At 40.7% G+C, this 19,888-nt stretch overlaps 1 protein-coding gene across 2 annotated transcripts in view; it reads left to right on the top strand.

Annotated features, from left to right (window-relative positions):
• SRBD1 (S1 RNA binding domain 1) overlaps nt 1-19,888 on the top strand; it is a 263,620-nt gene that overhangs the window by 54,340 nt on the left and 189,392 nt on the right. For both annotated transcript variants that reach the window (XM_075535621.1, XM_075535620.1), the window contains exons 11-14: nt 7,305-7,412; nt 13,726-13,883; nt 16,187-16,277; nt 16,932-17,039. In XM_075535621.1, the coding sequence (XP_075391736.1) occupies nt 7,305-7,412; nt 13,726-13,883; nt 16,187-16,277; nt 16,932-17,039 (465 nt within the window). The remainder of the gene's footprint in view (nt 1-7,304; nt 7,413-13,725; nt 13,884-16,186; nt 16,278-16,931; nt 17,040-19,888) is intronic.

Raw genomic sequence — 19,888 nt, 5'->3', positions numbered from 1 at the left:
GAGGTAGCCTGCAGTGTTACTGCCAACCCCGGATTCACATGACTCTTCACTCATGAGCCTGTTCTCTCGCCACTTTACACTTCACCTTCCTGGTTCGCCAGTGGCAGCTACTGAACTCTGGAGCGGGTGTTCTAGATAGCATCTGATCCATGTTCTGGGGTTGGACTGGGCTGGGTTGCCTCTTGGAGAAAAATTTCTTCTTTGATGTACAAGCTATTTCTAATAGATTAGTGTATCTGGTTTGGTTTCTCTCTTAAACTCAGCCTAACACACATGGCCATACCTTAAACATGGTCATTCTTCTCAATGAGAACACTTTTCCTTTATGGGAACCCCAAAACACCAATTAGTACTACTAAACAGAAAGATGGAGCCCTAGTGGCTTAGTGAATTACTCATTGGGCTGCTAAATGGAAAGGTCAGCAGTTCAAAACCACCAGCTGCTCCACAGGATAAAGATGAGGATTTCTACTCTGCCCACGGGGGCAGTTCTAGCATGTCCCATGGGGTCACTATAAGTCAGAATCAATCCAAAGGCAGTGAGTAAGAAACAAATGCACAGTGGATTTGAACAATGTAAAATAAGTCTGAGCAAAGAAGAAAAGCTGATCAGATTAAGCAAGATCTAATTGATTTTTACAGAACACTATACTCAACAGCAGAATACGTATTTACCTCAAGAGCATTCACCAATATAAATCATATTCTGGGCTATTAAAAGAAAGCTCAACATTTGAGTAATGTAAATTATGTAGACGCTGTTCTCTAAACATAATGGAACCTAGCCAGAAATCAGTAACAGAAAGACAACAGTAAAATCTCTAAGTACTTACCAAGCAAATACTAAGAGTAGAAATGATGAAACTGAAAATAGAAACATAATAAAGAAAATCAACAAAACCTAGTTCTGAAAAAAATAATAAATTTGAAAAATCTCTAGTAAAACTGAAAAAATAAAAAGTGAGAAAAATAATCAAAATCAGAAATGAAGCAGGGGATATCACTGTGGATCCTCCAACCATTAGAAGACTAAGATTGGAATATCTATAATTTGACATTTTAAGACAGACAATTTTTTGAAAATCAGAAACTCCTAAAACCCAACAAGGAAATTGTATTCATAATTTTAAAACATTCATCAAAGAAATCTCCAGACATAGATGGCTTTTACCAGAGAATTCAACCGAACACAAAAGAAAAATCACCAATTTATATAATTTCTTTCTGGACAAAAGAATGTGGGATACATTACAATTTATGAGATCAACATTACCATGCTATCAAAGGTGAATCAAGGCAGCACAAAAATAAAAATGAAAGCATAAATCATTATTTCTAATGAACTTATAGCTTTCCTCCTTGACAAAATATTTCAAGTATAATCCAATGATGCACTGTTAAAGTTACAGGTCAAGTCCAAGTGAGTTTGCTTTATTTCTATCTTTAAAAATCAATGAAAATCATCAATTGATGGCAACATATATACAAATGTGTTTGATACAATTGAGGTATGGATTGTTATAAGAGCTGAAAGAGCACCTAATGAGATGATTTATTAAAATTTTAAAATAGAAAAAAACCCAACAAGCTAAAGAAGAAAAATAATAGAATTATATTAATTCATACAGAAAAAGCATTTGACAAAATTCAACTTCTTTTCATGATTAAAGCCCTCAGCAATTTAGAAATTTGATTATAAACATGTACCCCCACCAAAAAAAAACCCATGCAGATAATATGAAAATTTATAGGTAAAAGCAAATTCTTTACCTCAATATGACATAATACTGAAAGTTCTAGTCATTGCAATAAGGTAAGATACAGAAAAGCCACAGATTGTCAAGGAATATGTGAAATTGTTCCTGTTTGCAACAAAATGATTGTATTTTGGGAATCTCACAGAATCTACTCAAAAACACCTAGATTGACCCATCTCTACAAGATTGCTGAATACAAAGAAAACAGTAAAGACTGTATAGTAAGGGACACGTGGAATACAATATTAAAAGCACAAATTACCACTTATAATCACTCCAAAGAAAGCCAAACTCTTACAGATAAACCCAACACTACAAGCACAGGATGTGTGCAGTGATGGAAGAAATTCAGCAAGCCCTAAATCAATGGGGAGGTCGCTCTCCATGTGTCGAACAGTTCTCCATGGTAAAGATGTCAAGTGATCTGCAGGTGTAATTCAATTCCTAAAAATAATTCAAAGGAGCCTTGGTGGCATAGTCGATTATGCACTGGGCTGAACCGCAAGATCAGTAACTCCAACCCTTTAGCTGCTCCGCAGGAGAAGGATGAGACGCCTTCCCTAAAGATTTATTAACAGCCTCAGAAGCCGTAAAGATCAATCCTGCTCTGTCCTGCAGGATCATCGCTGTGTCAGAATCAACATGACAGTTGTGGGCAAATAGTCACAATACTCAAGATAGTTTGACCCTGGTAGCAGGAGAGACTCATTGATCAGGAAAATAAAGTAGAGAACATAGAAACGGACCAACACACATTTGCTCGCCTGAACTTGATTAAGGTGAAAAGCAATTCAATGGAGGTAGGATAGCAACTTTGAACAAATGTTGCTAGAGAAAATGGGCATCCACATGCAGAAAACCAAAACTTGACTTAAACCTACCATCTTAGCCAAATGGACTTAAGTGTAAATCATGAAAGCATAAAACGTTCAGCTCTAGATAAGGACATATACATATGTAAATATACTGACATATGAGGATGGGGAGATAGAACTATGCACCTATATTTATAGGTTTAGTATTAAGGTAGCAGAAGGACATTAGACCTCCACTCAAGTACTCCCTCAATGCAAAATACTTTGTTCTATTAAATTGGCATTCTATGATGCTCACCTTCCCGATACAACCACTGAAGACAAAGCGGGTGAATAAGCAAATGTGAAGAAAGCTGGTGGTGCCCGGCTATCAAAAGATATAGTGTCTAGGGTCTTAAAAGCTTGAGGGTAAACAAGCAGCCATCTAACTCAGAAGCATCGAAGCCCACATGGAAGAAGCACACCAGCCTGTCTGACCACGAGGTGTAGAGGGACCAGTTATCAGACATCAAAGAATTAAAAATCACATCATTGGGTGCCCACCTTCCTGATACGATCACTGAAGGCAAACGTGTGCATAAGCAAATATGGTGAAGAAAGCTGATGGTGCCCAGCTATCAAAAGGTATAGCGTCTGGGGTCTTAAAGGCTTGAAGGTAAACAAGCAGCCATCTAGCTGAGAAGCAACAAAGCCCACAAGGAAGAAGCACACTAGCCTGTGTGATTACGAGGTGTTGAAGGGATCAGGTATAAGGCATCATCAGAACAAAAAAAACCTTAACATAGTGAATGAGGCGGGGAGTGCAGAGTGGAGACCCAGAGCCCATTTGTCCGCCACTGGAGATCCCTTTGCAGGGGGTCTAGGGGAGGAGAAGAGCCAGTCAAGGTGTGATGTAGCACCGATGAAAAATATAACTTTCCTCTAGTTCCTAAATGCTTCTTCCCCACTCCCTCCTACTATCATGATCCAGATTCTACCATGAAAGTCTGGCTAGACCAGAGGATGTACACTGGTACAGATAGAAACTGGAAACAGGGAATCCAGGGCAGATGATACCTTCAGGACCAGCGGTGTGAGTGGCGATACTGGGAGGGTAGAGGGAGAGTGGGTTGGAAAGAGGGAACTGATTACATGGATCTACATTTGACCTCCTCCCAGGGGGATGGACAACAGAAAAGTGGGCGAAGGAAGACGTCGGACAGGGCAAGATATGACAAAATACTAATTTATAAATTATCAAGGGCTCATGTGGAAGGGGGAGCGGGAGGGAGGGGAAAAATGAGGAGCTGATGTCAGAGGGTTAAGTGGAAAGAAAATGTTTGAGAATGATGAGGGCAATGAATGTATAGATGTGCTTTATACAATTGATGTATGTATGGATTGTGATAAGAGTTGTATGAGCCCCTAATAAAATGATTTTAAAAAGAAGAAAATTCCATTATCTTGTAAAAAAAAACCTTCAGCAAAAAATCTAAGTTTAATATATGAGGGGGTTCCTGCAAAATAAAAAAAGCATGTTTTTTCTCCCAAAGCTATACATTAAAAAAAATTTTTTTTTACAAAACAACCATATCAACTTCAAAGTACTCTCCATTACACTTAATACATTTGTCAAATCTGTGATTCCTATTCTTGCAAACATTTTTCTAACTCATCTGTTTGGATGGCTGACAGCACCTCTCTCCTTTTTTTTTGTTTTTTTCTTCGCCTCTTCTGGGTCACATGGCTGTCCTTTCATGTCCCTCTTCATTCGTGGAAACAAAAAGAAGTTGCACAGAGCTAGGTCAGGTGATTCAGGTGCGTGGGGCAAGAGAGGCATACTGTTTTTGGCCCAAAACTGGAGCACTGAAATGCTTGTGTGTGCAGTTGCATTGTTGTCGTGGCAAAATCAGTCCCTCATCTTCCACAAATCGCCTTTTTGTTGTACTCTGTTATACAAACTTTTCAGAACCTTTAAATAGAAAGCTTGATGAACAGTATGACTTGGTGGAGCAAGCTCCAAGTGCACTATGAGCCGACGTTTTTTTCCGTTAGGGAAGTTGATGGATATCTATAACAAGGTTTTTGTCAACAGTAGACATGTCACCCTTTTGAAATGAGGAAATCACATGTACTCTTGAGTTTTTCCCAGAGTGCGTCCTTGTAAGCTGTGTTCAACAGCACAACACATCTGTGGCATATTTTCCCGAGCAGGAAACAAAATTTCACATCCGCACACTGTTCTCTTAAGTCGGCCATCACAAAAACAAAGGTTTGGGCTAAACTGCGTTTATGAAGAAATTCACTGTGACCAGAGAGCACTTTTCCAGACGACACCATTGGCTTCACTAACTCAGTGAGTTGCTAGATGCTTGCTTAGTGGGAAAAACGCATGCTAGGAAAGTTCCACCCAATGGAGCTTTTTTCTTTTGGGGGGCACCCCCTCACATGCCTGTAATAGATGACAACTAGAACAAGGATCATAGGAGTTTTGATTAAAATCCCATCCAAATCCCTGTTATCTTTGAGGTGTGTATTTTGTAGAATAATCTAGTAAAAGTTTGGTTTATTGTAGTGTTTTCAAGTATTCTCTTCAGGCATTTATGTGAAAAAATTCTGCCGATTTAAGTCTATCTACAACTGAAAAACACTAAAGGAAACTCATTGTTGTCTAACTGATTCCAACTTGACCTCGTGTTTCTGAGTAGAACTCTTCCACAGCGTCTTCTGGGTGTAATATTATGAAAAGGAATCACTTGGGCCTTTGTTCCACAGTACTATCAAGTGGGCTTGAACCATCAACCTCTGTATGCAACTTGTTAGGTGCTATTGCGTAAATCCCCACTCATAGAACCCTGTGAAACCAGCAAAGCGCCCCTCCGCCCTGCAGCATCCTCACAGTTGTTCTTAGCTGCGGGCCATGGTTGCAGCCACTGCAAATTCATCTTGTAAGGGCCTTCTTCTTTTTCACTGCCCTTCTTAACCAACCATGATGCTTTTCTCCAAGGACTGGTCTCTCTTGATAACATGTCTAAAACACATACGATTAAGAAGACCCATCATTCTTGCTGCTAAGGCAGTGGTTCCCAACCTTCCCAATGCCGCGACCCTTTCAGACAGTTCCTTATGTCGTGGTGACCCCCCAACCATAAAATTCATACCTGTAATTTTGCTACTGTTAAGAATCGGGCGACCCCTGTGAAAGCGTCGTTAGATTCCCCCAAAGAGGTCGCGGCCCACAGGTTGACAACTGCTGTTCTAAGGGGCATTTTGCTTGTACCTCCAAGACAGATGTGTTGGTTCTTTTGGTCCAAGGTACAGTCAGTCTTCATTACCAGCATCACAATTCAAAAGCATCACTTCTTCTCTGGTTTTCCTTATTCAGTGTTCAACTCTCACGTGCATATGAGGGGAAAATGCCATGGCTTGGGACAGGCTCACCTGAGTCCTCAAAGTTATTTCTTGCTTTTGAACACTTTAAAGAGGACTGGGCAGCAGATGCGCCTGATGTAGCAATGGGTCATTGGCTCCCTTGACTGCTGCTTCCATGAGCATGGATTGTGGGTCCAGTATGCAATTTGGCAGCAGTAGTTAATTCACCAAAAAAGTGGCTGAAACTAAACCCAACTCAGTGCCATTAAATTGATGGTGACTCATAGTGACCTGTAGGACAGTATAGGATTGCCCCTGTGGGTTTCAGAGACTGTAACTCTTTCTGGAAATAGAAAACCTTATATTGCCCCAGGGGGGATATCTGGGTCATATGATATTCCTATTTCCAGCTTTTTAAGGAAATGCCAGACCAATTCCGCCCCTGCCTTCAGGGAAATAGAAGCCACTATAGGAAGTGGCAGAGATTTCGGTAAACGGATGGATACATGTCCTGCCTAAAGGTACTTTCACTCAATTTGAAAACTATACGTTGCCTAAATAAAACTGTTCTGTCAAAGGGATTCAATTATTTGCTGTTATCTGACTCTTGCTACATCACATAATGAATGCTTACAATGCTTCTTTTCTGATACTGAGTTTATATCCTAGCCTGAAATGATTAAGAGAGGTAAGAATTTCGCTAAGATTTATTAATGATTCACTAGAAGCCAGGAATAGCGCATTTTTTTGGTCTCAGATGATGAGCCAGAAGGACAAAGGCACAGATGCTGGAGATGGATGAGGACACAGCAGAGCCAGGGCTGAATTTATTTCTGATGTTTCTTTTACAATTTTTCTGCCTCGTTCACTCTCAGTTGTTCCTGTAGATGCAGCCGATGCTGCCCGGTAGAGTAGCACGGCCCGGGCAGGAGACTTAAGTTCTGCTCAGGAGTGGCAGGGTCAAGGTCAGGGCTGACTTTCTCATTTGCTCCGACGCTGTAATGCTCAGGAAGAAGTGAGCAGGGTGTAAAGGAAACAGCGCTGTGGTAATTTCTTGATAATTTCCTTACACCGTAATATTTTGGTCATTGTTACCGCTGTGGAGACTCTTCTCAGTAGATGATCTTTTTAAATGTTTACTTGTAAGTTTTATGTCTGTCCATAGTGAACAGTTTTTAAAAAATGAAATTTCCAGATGTCATAGTAATAATTTCCAGACACCACAGCCCGTCCTCACAGATTATGTTACTTTGGCCTCAATAAAGGATTTTTCCTTTTCTCTCTTCAACTTCTTCTCCCTTTCTTCCGAGAGCTTTTTCAAGGTCACATTATTGCTGTGTCAGTTTGACTAAGCATTGTTTTTAATTTTCTTTGTTTGCAGGTGGAGACCACGTGGTTTTGCAAGGCCCGAGTTAATGAAGGTCTTACATAACTCCCTGGACGATTCCTTTAAGCGCCTTATTTATCCTCTCCTCTCTAGAGAGTTCAGGTATTCCTCTTGCTTAATTTTGTATATTATTGATTAATTACGGAGCTATGTCCATTCAATGTAATTGTAACTGAATTGTAGTAAGCATTTGTTGATCCATTAACTAAACCAAGGAACAAGTTTTGACTTTTCTCTGTAGATATATTTACTTGCGTAGACCAGACAAGATCACACAGAATAGCTCTTAGTAATAGATGCATTTTTAAAGTTTTGACTCCTTAATGCGTACCCCTTCTAGTTCTGCAATGCCAGGCTTGCAACTTTTACAACCAAGGCAAACAAATAGGGAGCTGTTCACCGAGCATCTAGGTGGAGGTGCTTTTAGAAGTAAGAGAGTCAAAGAAAGCATAAGGAATCTGTGCTGTACGCAGCGTATTTATGACTACAAGGAAGAAAAGCTAATATACAAGGAACTTCAAAAAGTTCATGGAGAAATAGAATTAAAAGACAAGAGAATTTAAAAAAATTTTTTTATTAGGGGCTCATATACTTTTATCACAATCCATACATACATCAATTGTGTAAGTCACATTTGTACATTCATTGTCCTCATCATTCTCAAAACATTTGCTCTCCACCTAAGCCCCTGGCATCAGGTCCTCATAATTCTCCCCCTCCATCCCCTCTCCCACCTCCCCCATGAACCCTTGATAATTTATAAATTATTATTTTGTCATATCTTGCCCTCTCTGACGTTTCCCTTCACCCACTTTTCTGTTGTCCATCCCCCAGGGAAGAGGTTATATGTAGATCCCTGTAATTGGTTCCCCCTTTCCAACCCACCTTCCCTCTACCTTCCTGGTATTGCCACTCTCACCACTGGTTCTGAAGGGATCATCTGTCCTGGATTCCCTGTGTTTCCAGTTCCTGTCTGTACAAGTGTACTTCCTCTGGTCTAGCCAGATTTGTAAGGTAGCGTTGGGATCAAGATGATGGGGAGGAAGCATTTAGGAACTAGAGGAAAATTGTATGTTTCATTGTTGCTACATCGCACCTTGACTGGCTCGTCTCCCCCCTGCGACCCTTCTGTAAGGGGATGTCCAGTGACCTACAGATGGGCTTTGGGTCTCCGCACTCCCCCTCATTCACAATGATGTGATTTTTTTTCTTATGATGCAAGACGAGAATTTTACCATGAAATTTGAAGCCCCTTTTCTTATTTTTTCAAAACTCCAATTAGTTGTTTGGATGAATAATCATCAGAAATGATGAACAAATATTATTGAAAGGATTGTTGAAATCAACTAGGATTAAGGCTACCAAAAAATGAGAAAGTGCAAAAGAAGTGAAGTGGAAAATTGTTCAGAGAAGGAGATGGGACGGAAAGTTCCTTCTCTGGCTTTTTAGACTTGGTGGTCAGATCAGCCATGTCTCATACTCCCTGTGCGCCACCGATGCTTGTTACTCCTGTCTCTGAACTAGGTCTGTCTTTACAGGCCGTCTTCTCTCTTGTTAGCATCACTAGGATTTCTAGCGTCTCGGACAGTATTTGTCTGTTTCTCTTTGCTCCAAGTCACTGAATCCAAATCATTCGGTCTCTGGTTTTACTCTTTTTAGCCCAAATATCCCCCCAAAAGATAGCCAGTCCTTTTGGGATCCTATTTTATCCCAAGTCTCTGTGAAGTAACATCTCTTGCGTTTGAGTGGTGGGTCAGAAACTTTCCTTCATAAAGCAGACAAAGACACGGTTTAGGATTTCGTTCTTTTTGTGTACTTTTCTTGATCTCGTTTGTGCCTGTTCTATGGAGAGTTCGGCGAGTGGTGCTTTGGACATGCGTGCATCTGATTTGAGTGGCCTCACTATATGCAGAATGATTTTATTGAGATTTGATGTAAGCGGTTTGGTGTGGAATTGTTTAATGTATAAGCCTTTTCTGACTTTCATTAGCAGTGGGCAAGCAAGAGCACTTTCCTCTTTTCTAAAATGCCTGTGGTTAAAAAAAAAGAGAGTGAAGAAGTGTCTTATTTCAGACCATAACTTGGTGTGCAAACATTGCCTACAGATGTGTCTTTTGATGGAAATATTTGTCATTACCTGAACTGCAGTTGAAGGGCAGAAGCTCCCAATTTATTTTTTTTTAAAGAAAATTACTTTATTTCTCCACTTAAAAAAGAAATTTGTTGTAATTGTGGAACACTTGGAAGAACTATTAAAGGAAAAAGAAAAAGAAACCCCATAATTTTGTTATCTAGAGATGACTGCTATTAACTGGGTTTTTTCCCTTCCATGCCTGGGTGTGTATGAAGAGAACTCGCACATGACCCAGTTATTTTATTCCGTTCATTATGTACTGTACGTATTTCTGTGTTCCTGTTAGGTATATTCTTACAGTGTGTTTGTTAAGGAGTTTCTGGTTGGTGGGAATGACTAAGAGTTCTGCTCCCAGCTGAATGGTTGATGGCGCAAACCCACCGGTGTCTCAGACTTGGTGTTCTGCTTCTCATAGGTCACAGCTGTGCAAACGCTGTGAAACAATTCTATTCTGCACACACGGAGTCGCTGGGATTTCTGACCAGCAATATTTGTTACGGGAAAACTATCGAGTCAGATTGCTTGGACTCGAATCCTTGCCCAGGTCCACTTTATTAATGACTGCGCAATCTTTGGCAAATTAATTAATTTCTTTGTACACATTTTATTCACTTGGAAAATGGAATAATGCTGTTCACCTAAACAGTTCACTTAATTTTCTTAGGCGCTCAAAATATTGAGCCGAAAGATGCGAGCAGTCTTCCATTCATTGCTCCTGTGCTCGTATTATACGGGACCATTTCAGATTTAGGTCTCAGGGTACCTTTGTGGTGCAGTATGCATATAGATAAAACCTTAGATTCTACCCTGTGGCCACTTAGCGCCATACCCGAGAGAGTCACTTACCTACAAGTTTGCATGAAGAGTGATAAGTATCAGTCTGGAAAATTGAGCTGGAAACAGTAGAAATCCCAGTGCACCAGGTTTAAACATTACAGAGAATTTATTCTCATAACATGAATTCGATGGATAGGGGAGTTTGTAATTCTGAGGCTCAAGGCCATCATCAAATCCCAACATCGTTTCCAATGGGCTCTGATAGCCTGCTGTTCTATTTAGAAGGGGCTGACGCAACTTCAGGCATCATCTCCAGAGAGGACCAGGAGAAGAGGGTGGTTTCTCCTTTTTAAGATGGTTTTTATTGACTATTGGAGAGAAGATAAAATACATATAATGCATCAAAAATAATGGTAGAATGAGTCTCTCATCCTGCAAACCTTGTTCATGCAATATGGATTGCCAGTCCCTCTGCTTCTGAGGACTTGGTACCCACGGCACCTCCTTCCCGGAGCTCCCTGCCTCCTTGGACTTCCCCTGTTGTCTTGTGCAGGTCCTTACAATGCAGTTGTAGGCCTGGTGACGTAGTGGTTACGAGTTGGGCTGCGATCTGCAAGGTCAGCAGCTTGTTGAAACAACCGGCTGTCCTATGGGAGAAAATTGGGCCTTTCTACTCCCATGGAGAGTTTCCATCTCGGACACCCACACGAGCAGTTCTACCCTGCCCTCTAAAGGCCTTGTGAGTCGGCATCAACTCTGCGGCAGTGAGATAATGTTTTTATGTTTTCTGTGACACCGTTTTGTTTAGAGTTGCATGCTTTTGAATTGAATAGAAATTGAATTATATTATTTTGGGGATTATACGCCCCTCCCACCCCCCAACATTGGGTTCTGTGGTTCTGTGTAGTTGTAATTAATTTTTTTAAAGATAACTTGCATACTGTACAGTTGACTAGCCTACGTGGGAAATGCAGTGGTTTCCAGTGTGCTGGCCGAGCTGAGCAGCCGTCACCGCGTTTTCCTGTGGAACGCTTCCGCTCACTCCTCCCCCAGAATCCGAGGGTGCGCGTGCCTGACTGAAGACTCTTCCCGTCTGATCTTCTGCCGCCTCTCTGGCCACTTCTGGCCACTTCGTGCCCATCACATGTGACCTTTGTTTTGACTGCTTTCACCTAGTTTATTGCTTTTCATTCTGTTTTATTTCTCTGAGACATTACTTTATCCATTCATCTGTTGTGGACTAGGGAAATGTCTTTTTACCTGTTGGCTGTTGTGAATAATGCTGCTGTGGACATTTATGTGCAAGTGTTTTTTTGAGTCCCTATTTTGAATTCTTTTGGCTCTCTGCCAAGGATGGGTATTGTTGAGTCATGGGGTAATTCTCTGTTTAACTTTTTAAGGGTCTTGCAAGCTGTTTAGTTTACATTCTCACTAGTAACTTGAGAGGATTTCAAGTTTTCCTGATTCGCAACAACACTGATTTTCTGTTTTATGAGTGCGGTAAAATTATTAATTTTTTTATGATTGTGATCCTAGTGTGTGATATGTCATTGTGGCTTTGATGTGTACTCCCTTCTTTTGAGAATCCCTGTTCAAATAGGTTGCTTATTTTAAATTTGTGTTTCTTGCTGGTGATTTACACTACACACTGGCGTATTACCGGATATGATTTATAAATATCTGCCCTCATTCTTGGGGCTATCATTTCACTTTCCTGATAATGTCCTTTGATATACAACAGCTTTTTAATTTTGATGAAGTCCAAGTTATTGTTTTTTTTATTGCTTGGCCTTTTGGTTCCTTTCTTTTAAAAATTCTTTATTGTGAATTGGATGAAGGTTTACAGAGCCTATCAGTTTTAAATTCAACAATTCATGCACACTTGTCTCAACTCATCCATTGCAACATCCTCAATGTACCCCACTTCCTCCCTGCCCTTTCTGCTTCTGTGCCTCTCAACTAGCCGAGCCCTGTGGTTGGCTAGCACTGCCCTTTGGATCTTCAGTGACTGTTCATTCTGCCCTGGGGGGGAGGGGTTCGTGTCAGAGCTGAAGTGTGACTGAGGGCCACAGTCTTGCTTGTTCAGGCATGGAGAGTGATATTGAAAAGTTTCAGAACATGAAAGAAAAGCACTAAGAAACTGAATAAGCCAGAGAAGTAAACATGCATTCCTATATATAGATGATTCTAACGCAACACTGTTAGGTGTTTTTTGCATTGTAGTGTGGGTGAAAGTTTCTAGAACATAACTAGTTTTCCATTCGACATGTGTACACCTTTTATTTTGTGACAGTGTAGCAGCACTCCTCCCCCATACTTCCTTGGCTTTCGGGTTCCGTTCATCGTTCCTTCCTGCCCCATCTTGCCTTCCGAGCTTTGTTCTGGGGCAGACCCTGCCCTTCTGCTCATCTGCGGTTGATTGGATTAAGAAGCACGCTTCCTTGGTGTTATTATTCACTTCATATGCCTGCCTGTTGTTTGGCTGAAAGTTGATCCTAGGGCGTGGGTTCAGTTCCAGGCTTTAAGGGTGTCTAAGGACTACAGTGTTGGGGGGTCCCACGAGTCTTTATCACATTAGTAAGTAGAGCTATTTTTACGTGTTTGGATTCTGTTCTTTTTTACCCCCTTCCGGTGTCCATGCGCTGTTGTGGTCCTCATCAGAGCAGGCTAAGGTGGTGGTTGCTGGAGGCCAGCGACTCCTTCTCATCTAGCTATGAGTAGTGGAGGTTGTGGTTTGCAGGCGTGGTTTACTCATTCTGAACTCTTCTTTGTTCCAGACAAGGGAGACCAGTAGTTGCATCACAGATAACTGTTCTCAAGCTTGTAAGACCCCAGTTGCTAATCACTGACGTATATTGCCCACTCTGTTAAGCCTGTTGTGTGTCTGCAGTTTTAAGTCCACTGCCCAGTGAGTCATTCATTCAAGGTGTTTAGTTATAGCTGAGAAGTAGTTATGATTTTTCCCCTACACCTGAATTATAGAGATGGCTTTATTTGTAGCACATACATAGAAATAGCCTCTGCCAGACCTACATATGCTCTGGGTGCATATGACATGTGTTCTCAGTTGCTGTCGTACTCTCTGTCTATCTGAAATAGTAAGGGTAAGTGCAATAGCATTGCCTTTTCATTCAAGACTTGTTACTCTCATTTCATGGTTGATAAATTTTTGTTGGATACCCAAAATTGTAGACTGATCTGTACACATGAAGCCTCTCTGCTTATTTATTGTACACACATACTTATACATACAAAGTTTACACCTAACAATATATAGAAAGAGTATGAGTATCGCAAACTCATAAGTATAACTCTAACATTGTTTGATTATTGTGATTTAGTAAAAAATAACCTCAGTATAATTTTTTTTTCTTTTGAAGTATTTTGTAATAATAAATGCTCCTGGGGGATAACTGCTCAAAATGCGTTACCTTTTCTAGAAAAAAGTCTGAGCGAAAGGCACACTTGGCTAATGTACAGCTCTTTCTTTCTTTGTGTGTAAAGAGCCAAGCTAACATCAGATGCAGAAAAGGAATCAGTAATGATGTTTGGACGGAATCTTCGCCAGCTCCTTTTAACAAGTCCAGTCCCGGGGCGCACCTTGATGGGAGTGGATCCTGGTTACAAACATGGTTGCAAATTAGCTATAATTTCTCCAACCAGTAAGTAGTCTTTAAAATCTTTTTATGGGAAAGTTGTTTGGTTGATCGTAAGTCTTACTTACATTTTTCGTAAGGATTTAGAAATAATGCTAATTTTCAAGAATTAGAAAAGGATTTTCTTATATACAGGACTATGGGAACAAGAAACTCAAATTTCATATTGCTTTTATTTGTTCATCAAAGCCCTCAACATATTGCTGTCATTTATTCCAAATGGAAATATTGAGGATTAAATGAACCCTGACTTTAGAACCCTTTAACTCCATTTATCCCCCATTACCTTCTAGTTTTGTTGTATTTAAATTCCATGTATATTTTAAACATCATCAGATGGTTTCATTGTTTTTTGCAGGCAGTATTTGTTTCCTTTTTGCCTAAATATGTATTTTCCCCTTTATTAATCTTCATTTCTATTTACCTTTCTTTTCTCTGTTTCTCTGGGCTTCCTCCTGCACAAATGCTATTACCATGGAGTCATGTAGATTTTAGACTCAATAGACACACACATAAATTCCTGTAAAAATTTTACTTATTAAAACAGACTCAAGAAAAGACACGCCTGTGTGTGCGCATGCTGCTTGTGTTGGTGCGTTGTTCCGACTTGCTAATTTGGGGGATTTTGTGGGTGTGCTTCGGTGTTTTTATTATAGATGTCGTTCATGTAGTTTTCCTTTCTTGTACTAGCTCTGTTATTTTGATTTTAAAGTTACATCTTTATATGAGTTAGGATTATTCCCGCTGGGGCACCCCCCTTTCTGAAAGAGTTATTTCCTTGACCATATGACTTAGTAAAGGGCCCTGCTGGTGTAGTGGTTCTGAGAATTGCAAGGTCGGCAGTTTGAAACCACTCACGGCTTTGAAACACTTGCTGATGAAGCTCAAGGATCGCAGACCTTCAGTCTGGATTACAACTCAGTGTGAAAAAAACCCAAATGACCAGTGGAACAAAGGTTGAAGTCATCAAGAATTTCATCTTGCTTGGATCCACAATCAGTGCTATGAAAATAGCAGTCAGGAGAGCAAAGGACACATTGCATTGGGTAAATCTGCTACACAAGACCTCTTTAGTGTCGAAGAGTAAGAAGGTTACTTTGAGGACTAAGGTACACCTGACCCAAACCGTGGTGTTTTCAGTGGCCTCATATAAAATGTGAAAGCTGGACACTGAATATGGAAAAGCGAAGAATTTATGTATTTGAATTACGGTACTGGTGAAGGATATTGAAAGTACCGATGACTTCCAAAAGAACAAATAAATCTGCCTTGGAAGAAGTACAGCTGAGTACTTTTCTGTCTTCCTTACTATGCACATGTTAGGAGAGAAGAGTTCTTGGGAAAGGACGTACTGTTGGTACCTACAGAGACAGTGCGAAAGAGAGAGCCTCAGGGAGATGGAGCGACACAGTGGCTGCAGCCATGGGCTCCAACACAGACTGGGCAGCGTGGCCTTTTTGTTCCCAGGGTTGTAATAGATCAGAATGGACTCACTGGCACGTACAAACCACCACCTCGTTGTTTCTTGACATGTTGCCCATCCATGTCTCATCACTTCTGCAGTGAGGTTGTCATCTCCATCGCCTGTCCTAAAGAACTCTGCACCCTTCAGTTTGCACCATGCTAAAACGTTAGTTTTAGGCTCAATATTATGTACTTTTCCAAGTCTGTTTCCATTTGGGGAACAGTAAGTCTGAAGAAGCGAGATCAGGGTTGTAGGGTGTATGGAATAAAGTTTCCAAACAATTTTGTGGGGTAGCCCTTTCTGTCCTTAAAGGCGCGTTGTCACGATGGAGAAAACTTCTTAGCACAGCTTTCCTGGCCTTTGATCACCACTGTAGTTTTCCATATTCTTAAAACTTGTTCCTTATAAGCCCCAGGGATTGTACCGTGTCCCTCAAGAAAATCTATCATGATGACTCCTTCGGAATCCCCAAAAGCTGCCCTAACCCTCTGAGCTGACCTCTGTGCCTTAAATCCCCTCAGACTGCTGTTCTGATGGAACCTTCTCTGTTTTGGAAGGCACCTTAACCCGACTAAGATGTAATATGTTATTGAATGAACTTTCTGCAGCCACCCACTGACGGCAGAAACGTGCTTAAACCCACTAGGTTTGGAATCAGTCTGTGCATGTATGAACTAGAACTCACAGAAGCAATATTTTTTGACTCTCATCCTAATAACCCAGACTTTATTTTTACAAGACAGTCAAACAGTCTCTTTTCCTGTTATAACTTGTCTAATCAAACTTTGAGGTCCCTTGTTTTGCCGTGTCTTATGAAATAGCTCATTGTTTTCCTTTTTCTAAGGTCAGATACTTCATACTGATGTCGTCTACTTGCATTCTGGACAAGGCTTCCGAGAGGCAGAGAAAATAAAGAGGCTTTTACTGAATTTCAAGTATGAAAATGACTCACCTTTTGCATACCTTTTTGGCTCAGCCAATTAGGGAGACCTTTAAAGTCCCTGAGTTTCGGGGGAGGGGTGATCAGAAGTGCCTGGGTGACAGATAAGGCCCCTTGTAAAATCGGTCTGGGGCACACTTGTCGGTCTGGGGCACACTTGTCGGAGCACTCTGAATTTGGAATGCACTCCCTCTGCCTCTGCCACTGCCACACGCAGAAGCGGTGATACGAGCAAGCATTTAGCTCTTCTGCTAGCACTTCCTTCCCTTTCCCTACAGTGGGTCTGAGAAATGCAGGTGGCGGTCATTAGAAGCTTCAGAAATTATTGATGACATGTCACGCAGCTCAGTCGTGATGCCTTTTTCATGACTTAGAAGGCACCAGAGTTTACTCCTCCGTATCCAGTTCTGGTTCCTTCTAGAAGGGCAGAAAGCTAACTGCCGAGTGCATTTGTGACATGGACATGTCTCTCTGCTCTCTCTGTCAAGTGCAAAGGTTTTCTCTGGGCTTCCTTTATGAGATAATGGAGAGGCTGCTTTGATATATGAGACTAAGCACATCTCCTAATCGTATTTGCGTATTGTGTACATTTTCTCTTGGTCCGTTTCCAAACTTGATCTGAGCTCATCATGTTTCTTTGTCCCTGAAGTTGCAGCACCGTGGTGATTGGAAATGGAACTGCCTGCCGAGAGACAGAAGCTTACTTTGCTGACCTGATAATGAAAAATTACTTTGCACCATTGGATGTTGTGTACTGGTAAGGATGCTGGGAATGCTTGCTTTCGTGGGAACTTTTGGATTCTTCCTTCTCAGTTGAGGATACACAATCTTGCTTGCTTCCAAGTCACTCCTGATGTTCAAGCATTTTGCAAGATAATGCAAATTATTCGACTAGAGAAATGGAAGGCAGCAACATCCTGAAGCCTCTCAGAAGCAGCAGGCTATTGCTTACATAGCGTCATGGGATTTTCCCGACTGTACATGGGGGAGGGCTCTAGTTAAGTCTTGACTAATAAGTAGGATGATGTACAAGGGTAGTAGCTGTATATTCTCCAGGGTGTGATACCTGTGAATCACTGGCCTTCAACCCTAGGAACCAAGGCGGCTGTTAAGAATTGAAAGTCGAATGGAACCAAATGCTGCCTTATCTTGCTCGTCTCCACAGTTGGTTGATGTTCAGACCATTGTGCTCTTGCGGGCTTTTATTGGTTGGTAATGGGAAATAATCACCAGACCGTTCTTAGCTTGCTTCAGTCTGGAAGCTCCACTGAATTTGTGAGCATGATAGCAGCACGCAAACCTCTATGAACAGACAGTTGGTGGCTGCACATGAGGTGTGTTGGCTTACAGTCGAATCTGGGCCTCTCACCTGGAACGTGGGAATCGTACAGCTGAACCACCACTGGCATCGCTATCATGCATTCTATCCAAAGGAGAGACTGTTGAGAAAGCTAATCAGGTAAGAATATTCAACTGATGCGTAGTTTGGTGGTAGGGAAAAAACAAAACAAGACATGGGTGCAAGAAGAAGAGTCCAAGGGCCAGATAGGAGGGGACAAGCAGTTAATGTCAGATTTTGTATGCTAACTGTTTAAACAAAATGCATCAGAAAGCAAACAAGGAGGAATGAGGTCAAAGTCAGAGACCGACTACCGATGCCAAGGGACCCTGCTTGGTTCCTGCAAGCCCCAGACTGAAAAGTCTGCCCCAGTTTTCCTCCCTTCCCCTGCCTCTTATTCCCATTTGCCTGAGGACTGTTGTGTTTGTGGGTCTGCTCTGGAAATTGCAGGCACGCATCCAGTCTTTCTGGGGACAGAACACAAGACCTGACGTACTTGACTCGGTTTACGTTGAGCCGCTTCTCTGGTTTCATTTGTTCACATTAATTTGATTTAACTCTCTTGGTTACATTTGTAGTGATTATAGAGTTTCCATATTATTTAGTAGTTGAGGCTGCTTGTCTTTCGTGTGAATGTGCTTATTCGTGGTGAGTATCCGTTAACTGAACATGTGTCAGTATTGTAGACGAAAGCGGATGAGCTTTAGAGTTAGACAAATCTCAGGCCGTCTTGATTTACTAGCCACTTGCTAGCTAGCCAGCCATGTTGGGAAGGCATTCTTAGTGTCCCTGAGTTCGCTTTACTCATCTTTAATTAGAGGAAAGTAATTTTCATAAAGATTTATAGAGAAAGATCTTGTGTAACCAGTAAACACCAAAGTTCATAAATAACTTTAGCATTGTGTTCATGAATATGAGGAGGCTTTTGAAAGTTCATGGAATAGTGCAATTAAAATATAATGGGATTTTTCCACAGACTTTTTGAAGCCCCCATCTGTTTATGTTTGTTTATACATGCTTATCTATTATATACATTTATTAATACTTACGTAATGTGTAAGTAGTACAATTTTTTTGAAGTTGTATACCTGATTATTATTTTAATAATAATGTGGTTGTCACATGATAAGTTTATGTAACCATATATAGCTTGTGTGTAGTAGAATTACAGTCAGTGTTCTTGGTAAATTTATAAACATATTGAATGTTCATTGTCACTTCTGAGTTAGAGAGATGACAACGGTATCCTCCTCATGAGTGTACAATAATATTTATGTAAGTCAGGTGGTACTATGAGGTGCTCAGTATTAATGGATGTGACTAAGATGATATTTTAATAACTATTAAACATATTGTGGAATAAGAAAGTGTCTAGACCATAGCTAGAACGTTTGTTCAGGCTCTGCCATCTGCCGCTGAGACTGGCCACAGGGTTTTAAAAATGTCTCTCAGATTCAGCTCCTTTACCGGTGGGACTGTTTTCACCATTACTATGAAGAGTTGAAATTGAATTTGTCAAGTATCTTCATATTTCAACGTTGCTTACAGGGACTGTTGTAGTTGTGAACTAATTGTTTAGAAGGTAATTGAGTGGTTGGAGGAGAAAATAGAGGTGTTTATCTCAACTGGACTATTGGAAACAAAACTTTAAAATTAAATTTCCACTGTCTAAGAAAATTTTGTTACTTAAAAATTTCAAGGCTTCCATAAGGCATTGTAGGATTTTAATTTAACTTTCAGGTTAAAAAGGGGTATATCCTGCACCCAGTCTGTCTCAGAATTGTCCTTCAGCACCCAAGGGTAACTATCTGGTGTCATCCTTTGATGGATAGTTTTATGACTACATGAAATTTTATTTTTTCTGTCCCTCTTTATCATAGTGTGTTATTTTTTAACGTGTTGCTAGAATTGGTTTCTTAATATTTTGTTAAATGTTTTGAAGTCCTTAGATAATGCAAATGTCTAACAGAATTCAAAGCAAGTGGTTTAAGAAAATCATCTCTTCGATTTCATTTTACCACTACAAAATGCTATTGGGAGAAAAATGAAAAATTGCTATTGGGAGTGAGCCAGGTTGTCTTATCTATCATTTTCATTGCAAACCTTATTGTAATAGAAATCTTCATGTTTCTCTTTCTAGTACCTACTAAGTAGATAATCTGATAAGCATTTGTCTAACCTTATAAGCCTCAGATCCAGAAAAAACCTTTCCTTGGCATATCCACTAGCATGTTTTCTTTGTCTCTTCCTTCCAACACGTTTTTTTT

This window comes from Tenrec ecaudatus, chromosome 17, assembly GCF_050624435.1.
Source record: "Tenrec ecaudatus isolate mTenEca1 chromosome 17, mTenEca1.hap1, whole genome shotgun sequence".
NCBI lineage: Eukaryota > Metazoa > Chordata > Mammalia > Afrosoricida > Tenrecidae > Tenrec > Tenrec ecaudatus.
The sequence above is the reverse complement of the archived record's forward strand: the minus strand, read 5'-3'. Positions and strand labels throughout refer to the sequence as shown.